The 14,886-nt window shown below is 56.0% G+C and overlaps 3 protein-coding genes across 3 annotated transcripts; all 3 read left to right on the forward strand.

The window, feature by feature from the left end:
- Positions 1-2,608: 2,608 nt before the first annotated feature.
- On the forward strand, positions 2,609-4,291 carry JKF63_06789 (uncharacterized protein; the record flags this gene model as incomplete). The annotated part of the gene is made up of 1 exon (XM_067902737.1): positions 2,609-4,291. One exon carries the CDS (start codon positions 2,609-2,611, stop codon positions 4,289-4,291), a length of 1,683 nt encoding a protein of 560 aa, XP_067758630.1.
- Positions 4,292-6,100: 1,809 nt separating this feature from the next.
- JKF63_06790 (uncharacterized protein) lies at positions 6,101-8,113 on the forward strand (the record flags this gene model as incomplete). Its single annotated transcript, XM_067902738.1, has 1 exon — positions 6,101-8,113. The coding sequence occupies one exon, from the start codon at positions 6,101-6,103 to the stop codon at positions 8,111-8,113; it is 2,013 nt and encodes a 670-aa protein (XP_067758631.1).
- Positions 8,114-8,731: 618 nt separating this feature from the next.
- On the forward strand, positions 8,732-13,969 carry JKF63_06791 (uncharacterized protein; the record flags this gene model as incomplete). Its single annotated transcript, XM_067902739.1, has 1 exon — positions 8,732-13,969. One exon carries the CDS (start codon positions 8,732-8,734, stop codon positions 13,967-13,969), a length of 5,238 nt encoding a protein of 1,745 aa, XP_067758632.1.
- Positions 13,970-14,886: the final 917 nt, after the last annotated feature.

The following is a 14,886-nucleotide window of genomic DNA, read 5'->3' on the forward strand; positions in this document are numbered from 1 at the left end:
GGTTTGTTGTATGGCGAGGCCGCGCACACCGCGAATAACTCTGTTGAGCACCACACAACCATTGCACATATTGGGCACTGTGAAGTGGCGTGCACGGAATCCCCCCAAAAAATCTTTTCTCCTCCCCTTCCCTCCTTCCCCCTCCGAAACACCAAAAAATCCGGCGGTGCATCCGCGGGCTGCCGCGCTGATCACGAAGGAGGGGGCTGACTGCGGAGGAGCCCAGCCCACTGGAGGGATTGCACACACTAGTGTCGCTCGTGTGAGTGCTGACGGTCCGCGCCTCGGCTCCGACTTCTCACCCCCTTTGCCGAATGTTGACGATCTCGCTACTGCGGGGGATACTCTTTGTTGCATCAGTCCTGACAAAGAACGTTCCTGACGAAAGCACGCCGCTGTTGGGGCGGCCCACGGTCATGCCGAACATACGTCGGATTACGTATTGCGGCATTCGCAGCGTGCTGAGAACTCAATGGACTCGCTCTGCGACTTCTTCATCGAAGCGGTGGTGAGTGCGAATGTGACATCCGCGCCTTCGCCATCGTCGACGCTTCTCCCGCTTGCACGGTCTATGTTGCTACCTGTTGTACTTCTCGTTATGCCTCTCACGCGATTTGTCTGCTGTTCATCACCACCCCTCTGGCAGGACGCCACGCTGCGCTGGGCCAGCGTCGCGATTCACCTGCTGACGAACCGGCACCCCGCCACAGTCGAGGTTATTGCCCAGGAGGTCAAATTGGGGCTGATGGTGGAGGTAAGTATGAGTCCAAAGCTGCTTCGCCGGCGGGTGTTGGCCCGCCATATCTTTCTGGAAGTGCTGTTCATTTTGAAGGGGAACGACGACACGTATATCCAGGTGCCGCCACTGTCTGCGCAACATCCGCCACATGCAGCAGGGCTGCAGGGCGCATGGTGCCACTCTTGACCGGCAACGGTCTCGAAGCCGCGATCGATGATTCTCAGGTCTTGAGTTCAACAGAGGGGTATGTCTACTGTGGAATCGTGCATCCCCGCAACGGCGAGCCGTACTGGAGTGTGCGCATGCTCTTGCTGCTACACTGTCATTTTGTCCAGGTCATTGCAAAGCCACACGTGGAGCTCAGCAACGCTGCGACCGATCAGAGTGCCGTGTAGTCGCACTTCAGCTACACCGCTCTCATGGACCACGGGGACGTGATGCTTGACGAGTTGCTAATGCCACAGCGCTTCCGCGCCGAGAAGCCGCGCTTTTTTCGGCGCCACTGGTGCGTCTGGGAGGACCTGCAGCGCCCTCATCACCCTCGATACGGTCGCTTGCGTAGTGTGACTTGGTTGTCTGCAACGGTCTACCAGTTCCGCCTCACCGACGATGACGGTCTGCATCATTATTCTTGTTTGTTTGCACTTACGAGCGTTGCCACAGAGAGGGATCGAGGGAGAGTCGCTGGGACGACCATCGAAAAAGACCAGAAAGCGGGGACGGCGATGGTCGAGGAGCAATGTTGCACACTGCACAGGGTGGAAGGGGGACAGACTAAGGTGATCGACCGGACTGCTACCACACTGCGATGTTTCGGACTGCGCTAAGTGTATGCCTGATGGTTCTAATTCGAGGACCGTAGAGAACGAGTCGGATTGGTCAAATATGGATAGCGACACCGTCCCCGTGTGTCGCGGCGCATTCGAGGAGGCCATCCAGAGACCCCTCCCCCCCCCCCTCCCTGTGCTCCCCGAGGGGGCAGCCAACCACCATCACCTCTGCCCTCGAGCAAGGCGCGGAGTCGACGCCGGTGCGTGCGAGGCGGCCCCATCACGCAGCGCTTACCTACCGACCCGACGAGCAAGCGCCGAAAGGGGCGGGGGAGGTGGGTGGGTGGGAGGAGGAGCCCATTGAGCGCATGGCCTGGTGTTCAAGAGCAGGACTGCTCATCCTTCGAGACGCGGGATGTGATGGTGGTGCAACAGAGGCGGGTGAGCTGGCGTTGCATGCAGGTATTTTCTTTTTTTCTGGAGGAGAGAGTGTGAGAAGAGAATGAGGTGCATTGGGAGCGGTTGCTCTTCGATTTGATCCCACTCCGTACGGCACCCAGGTCATTGAGTCTTGTACATGAGGCCCCCCCCACACACACACACGCACACGCGCACGCGCACATGGATACATATTTTGACACCTGTGTGGTTGTGTGTATGCAGACCTCAGCTACAATGCCTTATGCTCGTGCTCGTGCGCCTGACTTTTGTGATGTCTCTTCACTCCTCACTCCTCACTCTTCTCTCTTCACCCCTCTTCACGTTTGGTTGTACGGGTACTGGTCGGTTATTTTGCGCGGATTGACAGATGTTGTATGGGAGGGTACGTGTTCATCGTGTCCCTTGGTGATCGTGTCACCCACAGCGTGCACGACGTCACAGTCGGTCAACACCGCCGCCCGCACGGTAGGTTTTCTTTGTAATTCGCAAGACTTTAGAGGAAACTGCAGTCACTCCACAAAAAAAAACTGATCGTGCTAAGCTGGTCGGTTGAGTTGCATCTGCAGCTGTGCTTCGCCATCATCTGCACAGGCGAGGCCTCTGCGAAATCTTCCCCTTTTGGGGTGTTCCTGTCCACAGTTAACCCACGCCATTCATAATGGACAAGTACACAAAGGTGAAGCTTATTGGGAAGGGCAACATGGGCACCTGTACCCTTGCTCGGAACAACGAGGACGGCAAGTACTACGTTATCAAGCAGGTTGATCTTACGCGGATGAGCAAAAAGGACCGACAGCAAAGTTTGAACGAGGCGCGCGTGCTGAGTTCGCTGCGACACCCAAACATCATCAACTACGTCGATAGCTTTCTCGCACGCAAGTCCGATAACCTTTGCATTGTGATGGAGTACGCTGAAAGCGGTGACGTCAGCACCCGCCTTAAAAAAAGTTGCGGCGTAAGTGTGCCGGAGGGTCAAGTGCTGGACTGGTTTATACAGCTGGTGCTCAGCCTCGACTACGTGCACCAGCGCAAGATTCTTCACCGCGATGTAAAGACGCAGAATATTTTTCTTACCCGCGAAAATCTAATCAAACTAGGCGACTTTGGGATTTCTCGAACGCTGGCAAACACGTACGACCAGGCCCAGACGTTCGTCGGTACCCCTTACTACCTCTCCCCTGAGCTCATTCTGGAGCAGCCGTACGACCACCGTAGTGATGTATGGGCGCTCGGTGTCGTTCTTTACGAGCTGCTGACGCTCAAGCACCCCTTCAACGCCAAAGACATGAAAGGGCTGCTGCAGCGCATCCTTGCGGTGCAGTACGACCCTATTCCAACCTTGTATAGTGCCGAGTTGCGCGGCATAGTTGCGCGAATGCTGGTGCGAGAGCCTGCAGGACGCATTAAACTAGAGGACATCTTGCAGCTACCGATAGTTCGCAATCGCATTAATGAGTGGCTGGAGCAGGACGACACGGTACCGCAACATTACGTGCGGTCCCTCTGCAAGCATCATCTGCTGCCGGCCATCATCGATGGGGTTCCTGCAATGCCCTCTGCCAGGTCCGCCGCACGGGCCGCTGCCGCCATGGCGCATGAAGAATACCGAAACGCCTCCGAGACGACATCAGGCCCCACGCACACAAACGCGGGTGCTCATGGCGATGCTGGAACGCATCCTCTTGTGACGCCAAATGAGTCATACCCCATCTCTTCCACGGCGGCACAAGCGGTCGCAGCTGCGTGCGCTTTGAGCGCGGACAACGGTTCTTCAGACCGCAGGCGACCCGTAATACCGTCACTGAAACCGCATAATGTTCTGCCGCAGGTGGCTGTCATGCCGCCTCAGCTGGGCGCACCGCCGCTGCCATCTCTCTGTCAGCGCGCGCAGAGTAATGGCAAATCTCACATCTCATCACCACCATTAAACTCCATTTTTAGCACGCCGAATCCCATGCGATCTGCCGCGCTGCCGGTCTATCGGCAGCAAAGTGAGCCCCTTTGTCCCCCTGCGCCACTCCCGCTGCCGTCCCAACGAAACGGCGGCTGCGCAAGACCCTTCGGTAGGCCCTACGCACGCCCCTATGTGGCGCACCCCTTTCCATCTCCATCGCCAGGCTACCTTTTCATGGCTAACCCACGCAGGAACCCTAGCGATATGCGGCGTCAACCGACTAGTCGGCCTCCAGCCCTCCACCTGAACCCTTTGTATAACCCGCCTCGTCAGATGCCTTCAGGATACAGGTCGCTAGCGGCTCCTCTTCCCACGCAGTCCGACATTAAAGCGATGTTGCACCGCGCCGCTGCCGAGCGTGCACGACGTCGACAAGAATTTGCCTAACTGTTGCTGCGACATTCTGCTCAGTCCAACACGAGGGGAAAACCGTTCAAAAAGGGGAAATTCCCAACTCTGATGTGCCGCTATTTTTTTTTTTTGGGGGGGGGGAGGGGCGGGGACGGCGCAAGATTTTCCCTCGAGTTTCCCCCACTCCCCCCCTCCCTCAATCCGTCTTCAACGCTACATAGTTTGGGGTGGTTTGGTGTGTGTGTGTGTTCACTGTTTAGTTTCTTCACCCCCCCCCCCCCATGTGAAGCTGACGTTTTCTCTATCAAGTCCCCCTTTTCTCCTCCTTTTTGTTTGCTTTGTTCATTTATTTTTTTTAGGTACTTCCACCAACTTTTGTAATGTGTGGCTCTTTTGTGTTTTATCCCGCTCTATTGCCTGTTTAGCTGTTTCTCCCTTGCATTCCGCTGTATGATGCACACACGTTCAAGTCGAGTGGCACGGCGCCGCTTCGGACTCCCTCTGACTCGCCTACTTTTTTTCTTCTGCTTAATCTGTTCGTCGCCTCCATTGCATTCGAAACCGTCCTACTTCACCCCAACTCCATCGTTCATCTCGTGCGTGATTTTCCCGTTTGTATTTTTGTTTACTCGTGGATGTAGGTGTGCGTACGTTGTTTTTGCGTGGAGCCTGCGATGCCATCCTCGGTTGTTTTGACGCCATGGGCTCTGGCGCCCACTGCTTCCCACCTTCCACTCAGTGACGCCGCCTATTTCGATATGTTCCACATCACTGTTGGCCAAGGCTGTGATTTCCTTACTGTGTGTGCGTGTGTGTGTGTGTGTGTGTGTGTAGGAGGAGGGGTGTACACGTTATTATCACTATTATTGTATTTGATTTGCTTAGAGGCGTCGAGCTCTTTTGTTTGGCACGCTTTTGTCTTGGAACCCTCCCGTCTGCTTTCCCCTTTCTTTTTTTTCTCATTCCCCCTTTTTTCCCTTTGTTGTGGAGCGTACACCATATACAGGTTGCTTGATGTGTACGTCCTTCACCATGAAAACTGCTGGACATCCCCGCACTCGTGCAGACGTGTTGCTATTAGAGTGGTGTCCGTTATAAACGGGGGAGTGCGAGGTGGAGGTCATCACGCTGTGCATGGAGTCACTCCCTGCCTCTTTCCCTCTTTCTTGTCGTTGGCCCTATGGGCAGTCATGCGCCTATATCAGCGTCATCAGGACACCTGCACTTAGTTAATGGGAAACAGAACAAGCGGTGCATGAATGCCCACCTCTCAACCCACACACGAGACACCCAGTTTCACTGTTTTTGTTGAGGGAAGGAACGTGTCTTGAAACAAAGAAAACAAACTTCAGTGTAGGCCGTCGATCAACGCTATTGCGCACATCAGAAGACGTCGATGCCGTCTAGTTATCGCCCTCCACTCTTCCTACCACACGGATATCTTTCCCCTCACCAATATCTCTTGCCCACTACTGTCATGCTTCTCCTCCCCCCCCCCTCCGTCTAAAGTGTAGGAGCCACTCGTTTTTTTCATCTTGTTTCTCGGTCCACGACGACCCGTGACTTCAGCACCCGCCTGGTGTGTAGTAGCGAAACGCTGAAAAGAAAATTCTGTCCTCCACTCATTATCGTGTGGAAGCATTAGACTCACAAGTAACTCGTTGTAGCTGTCCTCCTCATTCCTCCAGGGTCCCCCCCCCCCACCGTCCCCGGGCTGGTGCCTGCTTTACACACTTTCACATATTTGCATCACTTCACAGCCTTTGCTGTTTCCGCATTGTTTTTTTTTTTAGTTGTGTGAAAGCAGCGGCGCACCTTGTACTGCCTATCGCTCACGATCACGTGATGGAAAGCGTCACGTGGGGCGAAGGAGAAGAGGAGTTGACTCACTACTTGCGCGAGGAGTACCCGCGCGTCTCAGCTCTCCCCGTAAGCATCCGCTACCGGACGTTTGCGCCGCCAACGCAGGGCACTCACATTCGCGCTGGACGAGGTGCCCACGATTTTCACCTCCACCGCTATCGCCGCCTCGATTCCGTCATCGAAGCAGAGTTGGCTGCTTGTAGCATCCCTGTCGTGCAGCCTCTGCACTGCGTACTGACTGACTCCTTTGCGATTGCTCAGCGCCAGCAAGCGACGTACCAATGGCTTGCGCAGCGTCACACTGCCGGTGAGATTTTGCACCGTTTTGCCGTCGACCGAAAGCTGAATGCAGCTCCGTGCTTAGCGGCTGTGAACCGCTCACTGAGTGTTCTTGGCCGTGAAGGTGGAGCAGACGCTGTGCTTGACATCCTAGAAGATGTACTGCTAGACATGCCTATTATTCCTCTTAGCACACTGCTCAGCGCTATCAAAGCGTTGCCCAATCACCCTGTGCGAGCAGCTCGCGTTGCGCTGACTTTCAAAGATTCACTGGGTTCACAGCACGTACCAGCGAGCGTGTGGGGTAACCTCGGCGCCGCCCTCGCACAGGTGTCGCTGCAGATGCCAAAGCCCCTGGAAGATCACTTCATGGACCTGTTTGAACGCATTATTGCCCTGGTTAGCGCGTCGACCGGTCGGCTGAGTGAATCGCTCGTAGTGGCGTTCGGTCGCTGTTTGCTTTCCAGTAGCAAGCCCTGCTCTGCTGCGATGCGTCTCGTTCGTGAGGAGCTCCTCAGCGGCCGCAGTCGTGACGGTTTCGCCGGTGCACCGCTGCACCTTGGCGCCTTTCTGAGCGATCTCCTCGTGGAACTGTGTCGCAAGGACGAAAAACTCGGGACTTCTCGACACTTTCGTTGTGACACAGATACCTTGACCTTCGCCTGTGATGCAATTAAGTATGCGTTCGCCGTGCGCGTCCAGTTGTCACCGAGAGTTTTCGATGAGGTGCTTGCCCTGTGTGAGCGGCGGCAGGAGTATTACCGCATGTGCATCCTGTTCATGTCTATGTGCGTCTTGTCGACACCGACATTGGTGTCTTTTCTTCGAGTGCTCGAAGTTGTGGCACAGATCCGCGATCTTTGCTCGCCACTGCAACGTCTTTTGCCAGTTAGCTGCACCGATTTTTTCCTTTGGTGCTTACGCCGTTACCCTGGGCTCCATCAGTTGCCTGCGGAGTCACACGATCAGCACGTCGCCTTACGGAGAGTTTGCGCGCTTCTCGGCAGTCTTACTGTGGAGGAAAGTAACGCAGCAAAGCTACCAACTCTGCTGGAGTTCCTCACACGGGATATGAGAATAGGCTCGATCATGGTGGCCAGTACAATCTCAGCAGCTGTCCGTCGGTATCGTGACCTTCGCTGTTCAGCCGGAAAGGCTTTCTATGCCGCTCTACAAGCCCAACGCGAGGCGCTTCTGGCAGCCGTATTAGGCATGTCTCCCAGGCTCACCAGCCCTGCGGAGGCCACGCCCGCACCCGCCGTCACGGACGAACTTCATCGCCTGCTACCCTCGGAGACAGTTTACTGCACCGTACTAAGCGCCGCTGCAATAGCGACCCTGGCGAGTCGCCCAGCCTCGGAGCAGGCATTTGTACGCATGATGGAATCGTATCGACGCAAGTGCGGAGCTGTTGCTCTTCTTCCGTTCGAGTCACTCTGTGCTTCTTTTGGACTTCCAGATAGCGCGCTCGGAATGCTGCGCACATGGCACCTCGAGTACACCTGGTTGTCCGTCTTACCTCTTGGGCTTTCTCTGCAGCTTGAAGGCGTGACTTGTTGCGATGTGTGTTGCGCGGTCTTCGCCGCTACTCGGCAGGTACACAAAAAAGTCATGTTCATATGCGGCAGCGATGCCGAGGTGGCAACAGCAAAGGAGAGAAGAGTTGAGCCGGTCATTGAGATGGAGTTGCTGGTAAATCGATTGTTGGGTCAGTGAGACGACATTGAGAATCTTGGTGATCGTGAGAAGCACGGCTGCTCATGTGTAACGAAGCCGTTTTCGCTCTATGAAAAGAATTAGCCAGTCTGGTTCGCTTCTTTGCTTCCCCTCGCCTGTCTCGTTACCGCCCTAAAGCCTGTGGGGTATCTTCACTCTTCCTTATTTGAACCAACACGTGCACACACAGACTAACAGGAAAATTCCCAAAGGGCGGTATCGAACACGAGGTGTGACGCGGGGCGGTCTTGGCGTTGAAACACAAAAACGGTTGACGCTGCTGTATGGAGTGACGGTGTTCCCCCATGAAAGCCACATCTCCTTTTCCGAAGCTCTTCACCTTCTTCATATGACTTCTTTCCCAACCTCTTTGGCGCGCCTCTGCTTTGGGCGTTCAGCTCACAGGAACTCTGGGCCCCGTCCAGTCATAAACTCATCGACCATTCATTTCAGAGAAACAACATCACTAAATCTCTACCGCCCGGGATCATTTTTGTGTGCTTCTCAGGGTCCAGGTGCGGGTTCTCCTAATCGAGAGGAGCCTGCAACTTTCACGATAGCGCTATCAAGTCCCCCCAGTCTCTCTTCTCTTCTGGCCTGTGCTCTCCCGATTCACCAATGGCGGCACCAGCAGCCACAGATGTTGAAAAGCAACCGAAGCCGTTGCACGTGTACCCTGACGATGTGAAACCCAGCAGCAAAATCCTCGCACACGCCGGATTCGACAGTCTTCACTTCAATGCTGTTGGGTACCTCGGGGACAACACCCTGCTCACGAGTGGTGGCAAGTTCGTGCTCTTTGTGCACCTCGACTCCGGTCTCGTGGAGTCGCAAGACGGCCCCCTGGATGGTGCGGTAGGCGCTGTTGCTGTGCACCCCAGCAGATCTTCGTACGTGGTGGGTGAGCGATGTCCTGAACACCCGCTTTTGGGCGTGTACGAGTGGCCCTCTCGAGCCCAGTTGAACACCTTGGAAGGGGGCGCTGAGGTGGGGTATAGCACACTCGCTTTCAACACGGAAGGCACCCGCCTCGCCTCTGTCGCGAGTGCACCCGATTACACTATCGCCGTCTGGGACTGGCAGAGCGCTTCGCTGCTACTTCGAAGCAAGTGCTTCAACTCTGACGTGTATAGTGTCGCCTTTAGCCGCTTCGACGACGCGCTTCTCGTGACTGGTGGAGCTGGGCACATCAAGTTCTGGACGATGGCGGACACCTTCACCGGAAAGAAGCTGCAGGGCTCACTCGGTAAGTTCGGCCGTCACGAAATTTCCGATGTGGCCGCATTCGTGATCTTGGGGGACGGTAAGGTGCTCTCGGGATCTGACTCTGGCGACCTCATTCTATGGGAGGGCGACCTCATCGCGTGCACATTTGCCCGCGCATTTACCGTCGATCAGGCGGAAGTCAAGGGGATGGATCAGGCACCGTACGACATTCAGCCATGCCACGACGGGGCCATCAACTTTGTCTCCCTGGAGGGCGCTTACGTGGTGACAGCCGGCGACGACGGCTTTATGAGGTATTGGGATCTCCATGAGCTGGAAGTTGCAGAGGGAATCGGCCTTCCGCAGTACTACGCGCCGAAATGCATCCACGAGGCGTGCGTATCGGCTGTGTTCAACATCCGCTCCGTTGCGTTCGACGAGGAGCACCAGCAGTGGGTTCTCCTCGACAAATTCGGCACCTTGGCAACACTCCCCTACCCGCTTCGGAACGGAAAACTAGATGTAACGGAGAAGACGATGAAGGTGCATGTACAGCTGAACGGTGTTCCACTCATGTGCGCGGCGGTGTCTCCTGTTGAGCACGTCGTCGTCACTGGTGGCATGGACGGCGCAGTCCGGTGTTTGGACTATGTGCGTGGCACAGAGCGGTGCCGCGTCGAGGGGCCGCGCGATCCGCGCCGGGATCCAGCTCCTGTAGTAGACTTGAAGGTGTTGGTGTCGCATTCGACGGCACAAAGCATGCTCGTGGTAGTTGGCTTTGGAGATGGTACGGTCCGGCTACTCGAAGTTGGGGAGGAGAGCCGCGCCATTCGTGTGGCTGGTCAGTGGAAGGCGCACGCGGACGGTTTGTGCGCTTTGGCCGTGAACGAAGACGTTTCACAGGTGGCAAGCGTCTCCCCTGGCGGACACGTTTTCTTCTTCACCATCGAAACTGCACCCTGTACGCTTGCCCCTGTTGGCTATTGCGTCGGGCCACTTAAGAATCCGACGAGCGTCGCGTGGGATACGCAGGCTATTGGCGGCCACGGCGGTTGCCTGCTGGGCTTTGAGGGCGGGCAGCTGCTTTCGATTCATGCCCCGGAACCGGGCTCGGTGAACCACGACGAGGGGTACGAGTTTCCGTGCGCGTTTGATTTGGTCGCGATTCGCCAACGGCAACTGCCACCGCCAAAGACGGAGGCCGAGGAGCTCGAGATCGATGACACCGCTGCCGGGGCACTGGAGGAGGAGGATCTTGGCCCGTGGCCAATCTCATTCGTCGTGGAGCTCCCAGGGGACGGCTTTGCAATCGGCATGGACAAGAATGAGCTGGCATATGTTTACCAGTGCAAGATCCGCTATGCAAATCGCCTGGAACTGCCCCCTCTGCCTCCCACCGGTGTGGAGCCCCCAGACTATGTTGAGGACCCGGAGCTTAATGTATGCTATCGGGACTGCATACCGCGGCGAGCTTTTGTCAGTCCTAACGGCGCTCTCGTGATCTGTGCGGATCGCAATCGGCTACTGCTTCGGGAGACTGAAAGTCGTGCACAACTGTTTGTACTTGGCGCAGCGCACGACAGCACGAGCGGTGCCATCACCGGTGCCTTCATCTCTTACGACGGCAGCATGGTTGTTTCCGTTGGGACTGACGGGCTTGTAGTGACACAGCTGCGAGATGGCTTCGCAGCCCCGCACCCTCCGCCACCGGTCACCAGCCATTTTGCACTCGCGGATGATGCCACGAGCGGGGTCCCTAAGGCGAGAGAAGCCCCGGCTGCTGTTGCAGAGGCTGCCGAAGCACCCGCGTTGTCGGTTCAGGAGCAGAAGGAGGCGGACGACGCAGCTCGGGTATCAGCCGAGGAGGAGGCAAATCTCCAGCGATTCTTAGAGAAGGTGGAGCATGTTCGTGACAAGTACGCTGAGCTTGTGCGCCGCAATGAACAGCTGCCCTCTAACCAGCGACTTAGCAAAGCTGAGTTGCAGCTGGATTCGTCCCTTCAGGACGCCCTGAACGCGGAGAAGCAGCGACGAGTTCGAGAGGCGGAAAAAGTGTACATTCTGCCCACCGCACGTGAGGACGTGAAGACTGCGAAGCTGAGGAGCCGATATCTCGACAACCTTCTCTACGATCGGTTTGAACTGGAGTCCATTGACGAAGGCTTTTCCGTCGCCTCTATGCGCCTCTTCAATCCAGCGATGTCCATCGCCGCTCTGAACGCTGATGCTGCACACCTGGCAGATTCGGACGGGGAGTCCGATGTAGAGAAGAGAGAGGATGAGGAGAGCGACTGTGAGGAGATTAGTGCCGCTACAGCCACTGCGGCGACAGCGCCTTTACTTGCGGATGAAGTGAAAGCAGGCGACAGCGGCACTGACGCCACGCGCAAGCAGGGTGCCGATATTACCACGACAGCCGCGATCAGTGCGTCAGTAAAACAGCAACTCAACAAGATGGATACTCGCCGCCGTGAGCGGCAGGAGCGGCGAGACGGATACACGCGTCTTCTCGAACGCAAGCCGAACCCCGCGGTCGACGATGCAGAACTGAAGCGCCAAATCGCGGTCGATCTAAAGAGCCGCGGTGATTGCACATTCCGCACAGATTCCGCCTACCGAGGTGAGCACTCGTACCGCCCCACCGCGGCCGCCAAGCTGCAGTGCATGACCGCCTTGATGGAAGAAATTGTGAGAGTGAAGACAGCCTTTAACGAGGACTTGCTCAAGCTGCGCGAAGAGAAGAGGCACGCTCTGGACCGCCTCAACTGTTTGCGCAAGGACTACGGAAAAGTGCGTTTTCAACTAGGATTGTGCACATCGCCCGATATGCCTCAGCTTACTCTCAGTGCTGAGGAGGAGTTCGAGAATATCTACACAATGGATCGCGAAAAGCTTGATGCATACAGCAAAAAGAAAGCGGAGGAACGGGCTAAGGCCGATGCGATGAAGGCGCACCGCGGATTTGGTGCCGACTTGGCAGGCGCGCAAGCGCGGGAGAACTCGCGAGGCTCCTCTGTCGCGGGGGCTGGTTCCTTGCACAGCAACGTTGCCGGGGCACCAAAGCGCTCCAAAGGCAGCCACTTTTCCTCCCACAGTGAAAGGTCCTCACGCCAGTCATTCATTGGAGGCTTCGCGATGCGAGAGCGCATGGACCAAGACCTGAAGAACAAGCTCGACAACGTGAACCTCACTTCGGAGGAGAAGGAAGAGCGCGAAATGCAGCGTGCCGTACGGGAGCGCGACCTGCGACGGCTGGAGAGCGCCATGGCCGCAGTGCGGGTGGACTTCAACCGAAAACTGTCTGTGCTGCGCTTGTGTCGTGCTGCACTCGACGTTGATTTGTGCCTCATGACCCGTCGCCTGATTCTCTTTCAGCGCGAGTATCAGCTTCTGCTGGTGTTTCGCTCGCAGGACAAGAAACTGCGCGCAGCCTTAGCGGCCGTGAAGAAGGAGCGGGAGTCGGTGCAGCGCGCCATTGCGGCCCAAAACAACGATGTTACCTCCACCGAGGAGCGCATTCGCCAACTTGCGGCCCAGCTCAAGAGCACCAATCAGACTGTAGAGGCGTACCTGGACGAGCACTGTCCAAGCGACAAGCTCACGTACATCAAGCGGGTCTACTACCGGCAGCTGAAGCGCCGGCGACGTCTGGAGGACGGTGACGACGACGATGACGACGTCACCAGCGACGACGACGACGAGGATGACGGTATCGGCGAGGAAGTACGGCCGCCCAACTGCACCGTTGAGGCGTGGGAAGCCATGCTCAGGTATCGTGAATCTCGCCTCGACTTGACAGACGCCAGCGACGCCGCTAAGGCAGAAGTGGCGAGAGTTCGCAAAGAGCTGGAGGACAGTGAACAGCGGTTACAGGAACTGGCAGACCACGTCAAGAAGTGCCAAAGCGATAGGCAGGTCATTGAGGCACAGAAACGAAAGGAGTTGAATATGCTCTACACAGTAGTGCCGCTCCGCTTGAGTCAGGTACGTTGCCTCGAGAAGAATGGACAGCTACCGCCCGACCTACCGGAGCAACCTCTGCTTGTCATCTCTACCGAGCGGATGAATGCGCTTCGACAGCGTATTTATGAATTGGCCGACCAGAAGGTGTATCGCCGTGACGAACTAGCAAGACTGACGGCGGAGCTTCAACCACTGAAGGACGCACGAGCGGCATCGAATCGTGTGTTTGAGGAGTGGCAAGGGAAAGTGAGCGAGGTTATGCAGCTTCGGTTTGGCCAGCACGTTGATTTGGAGATGTTGGAGTCGTGTGGGTCCAGCTGGGCAATAGAGGCGAAGAGGGAAGAGCTGCGCCACCTCGAGCTGAAGTGGGCACGATCGGTGAAAAAAGTCGAAAAAGAAATTGAAGATCTTCGCACGCGCTTGCAAGACAAGGTCTTTGAAAACACTAGCCTGCTGCAGAACCTTGGCGATCTCGAGGAGGAACGCCAGCACGTAGATTCCGTATTGTCACAGGCCACATCGAAGACGGTCCAGCAGTACCGCGGCACGACAGTGGCATCGAAGCAAGAGCGCGCTGCGCTGCGCGAACTCATTGCCGCGCAGCAGGAAGAGATGGACGCGCTCACGGCTGAGATCTTCATGCTGAAGCGCAAGGGCGGTCACGTCTACAGCCCATCCATTATGTAGGAGGGAGGGGGTCTAGCGACTTCTTTAGCCCCTATCCTTCCTCATCAGCCCTCTCGAGTGACACTGTTTTGTATTACCTGCCAGCCTGCCATTATTCTGTTCCACGCAGCCTATCTGCTAATTAGGCGGTCGTCTCGGTGGATGATGTAAAGATAGGCTCGCTTTGTTGTTGTCACGGGGATGCGCAAAACTTCGGAAACGATGAAGTGCATCTTTGCATCGTGTATTTGCGCTGCTGACTAGTCTCCTCCCCTTTTTTTTCTTATCTTGGTGGTGGCTAGGTCGTGTCGGTTGGCTGTGATCGAAGCACTGGATGTACCCATGTATAGAACCTCTAAATCTTTTTTTTTGTCTGAACAATAGACGGAGACGTCCCCTGGTGTGCGGTTACACTTTTGCGCGTAAGGGCAGAGGGGTGACACACGCGTTATGAGTCACTAGGTCGCCATTAGTTTGGTTTTCTTCAGTGTAACGCCGTGGAGAGGGGGAAAGAAGGTGCACTGTCTTTTGTTATTTGCGTAATATTATTGTGTTCTGTTCTCACTACTCGTGACCGAGTGGCTACGAACACCAAGGCATTCATCAAAAAAAAAAAACTATCCCAGCGAAGCCTCGTTCCGCTCAGTCTTGTATGCGGTATTTGAATTCGTGGCTGTCACTCTGTATCATTTTCTGTGTGTCCGCAGCGCAGCTTCGGATTCTTTTCGCTATTGCCGCTCATCACTGCCCCCATGCAAGCGCATCGTGCTATAATGGACGAATGTGTGACTGGCTCTTCCACTTTGTCTGGCGTCGTCTCAAGCCTCCAGCTCAACCTCCTTCCCCCTCGTCCATTTTCTCTGACATCTGTCTCTCCCCCTGTGTAATGCACGCAGAAGTAAACGCGTGAAGCGAAGGTGATACGTTATTCATCGCCC

The sequence above is a fragment of the Porcisia hertigi genome, chromosome 14 (assembly GCF_017918235.1).
Source record: "Porcisia hertigi strain C119 chromosome 14, whole genome shotgun sequence".
In the NCBI taxonomy this organism is placed as follows: Eukaryota; Euglenozoa; class Kinetoplastea; order Trypanosomatida; family Trypanosomatidae; genus Porcisia; species Porcisia hertigi.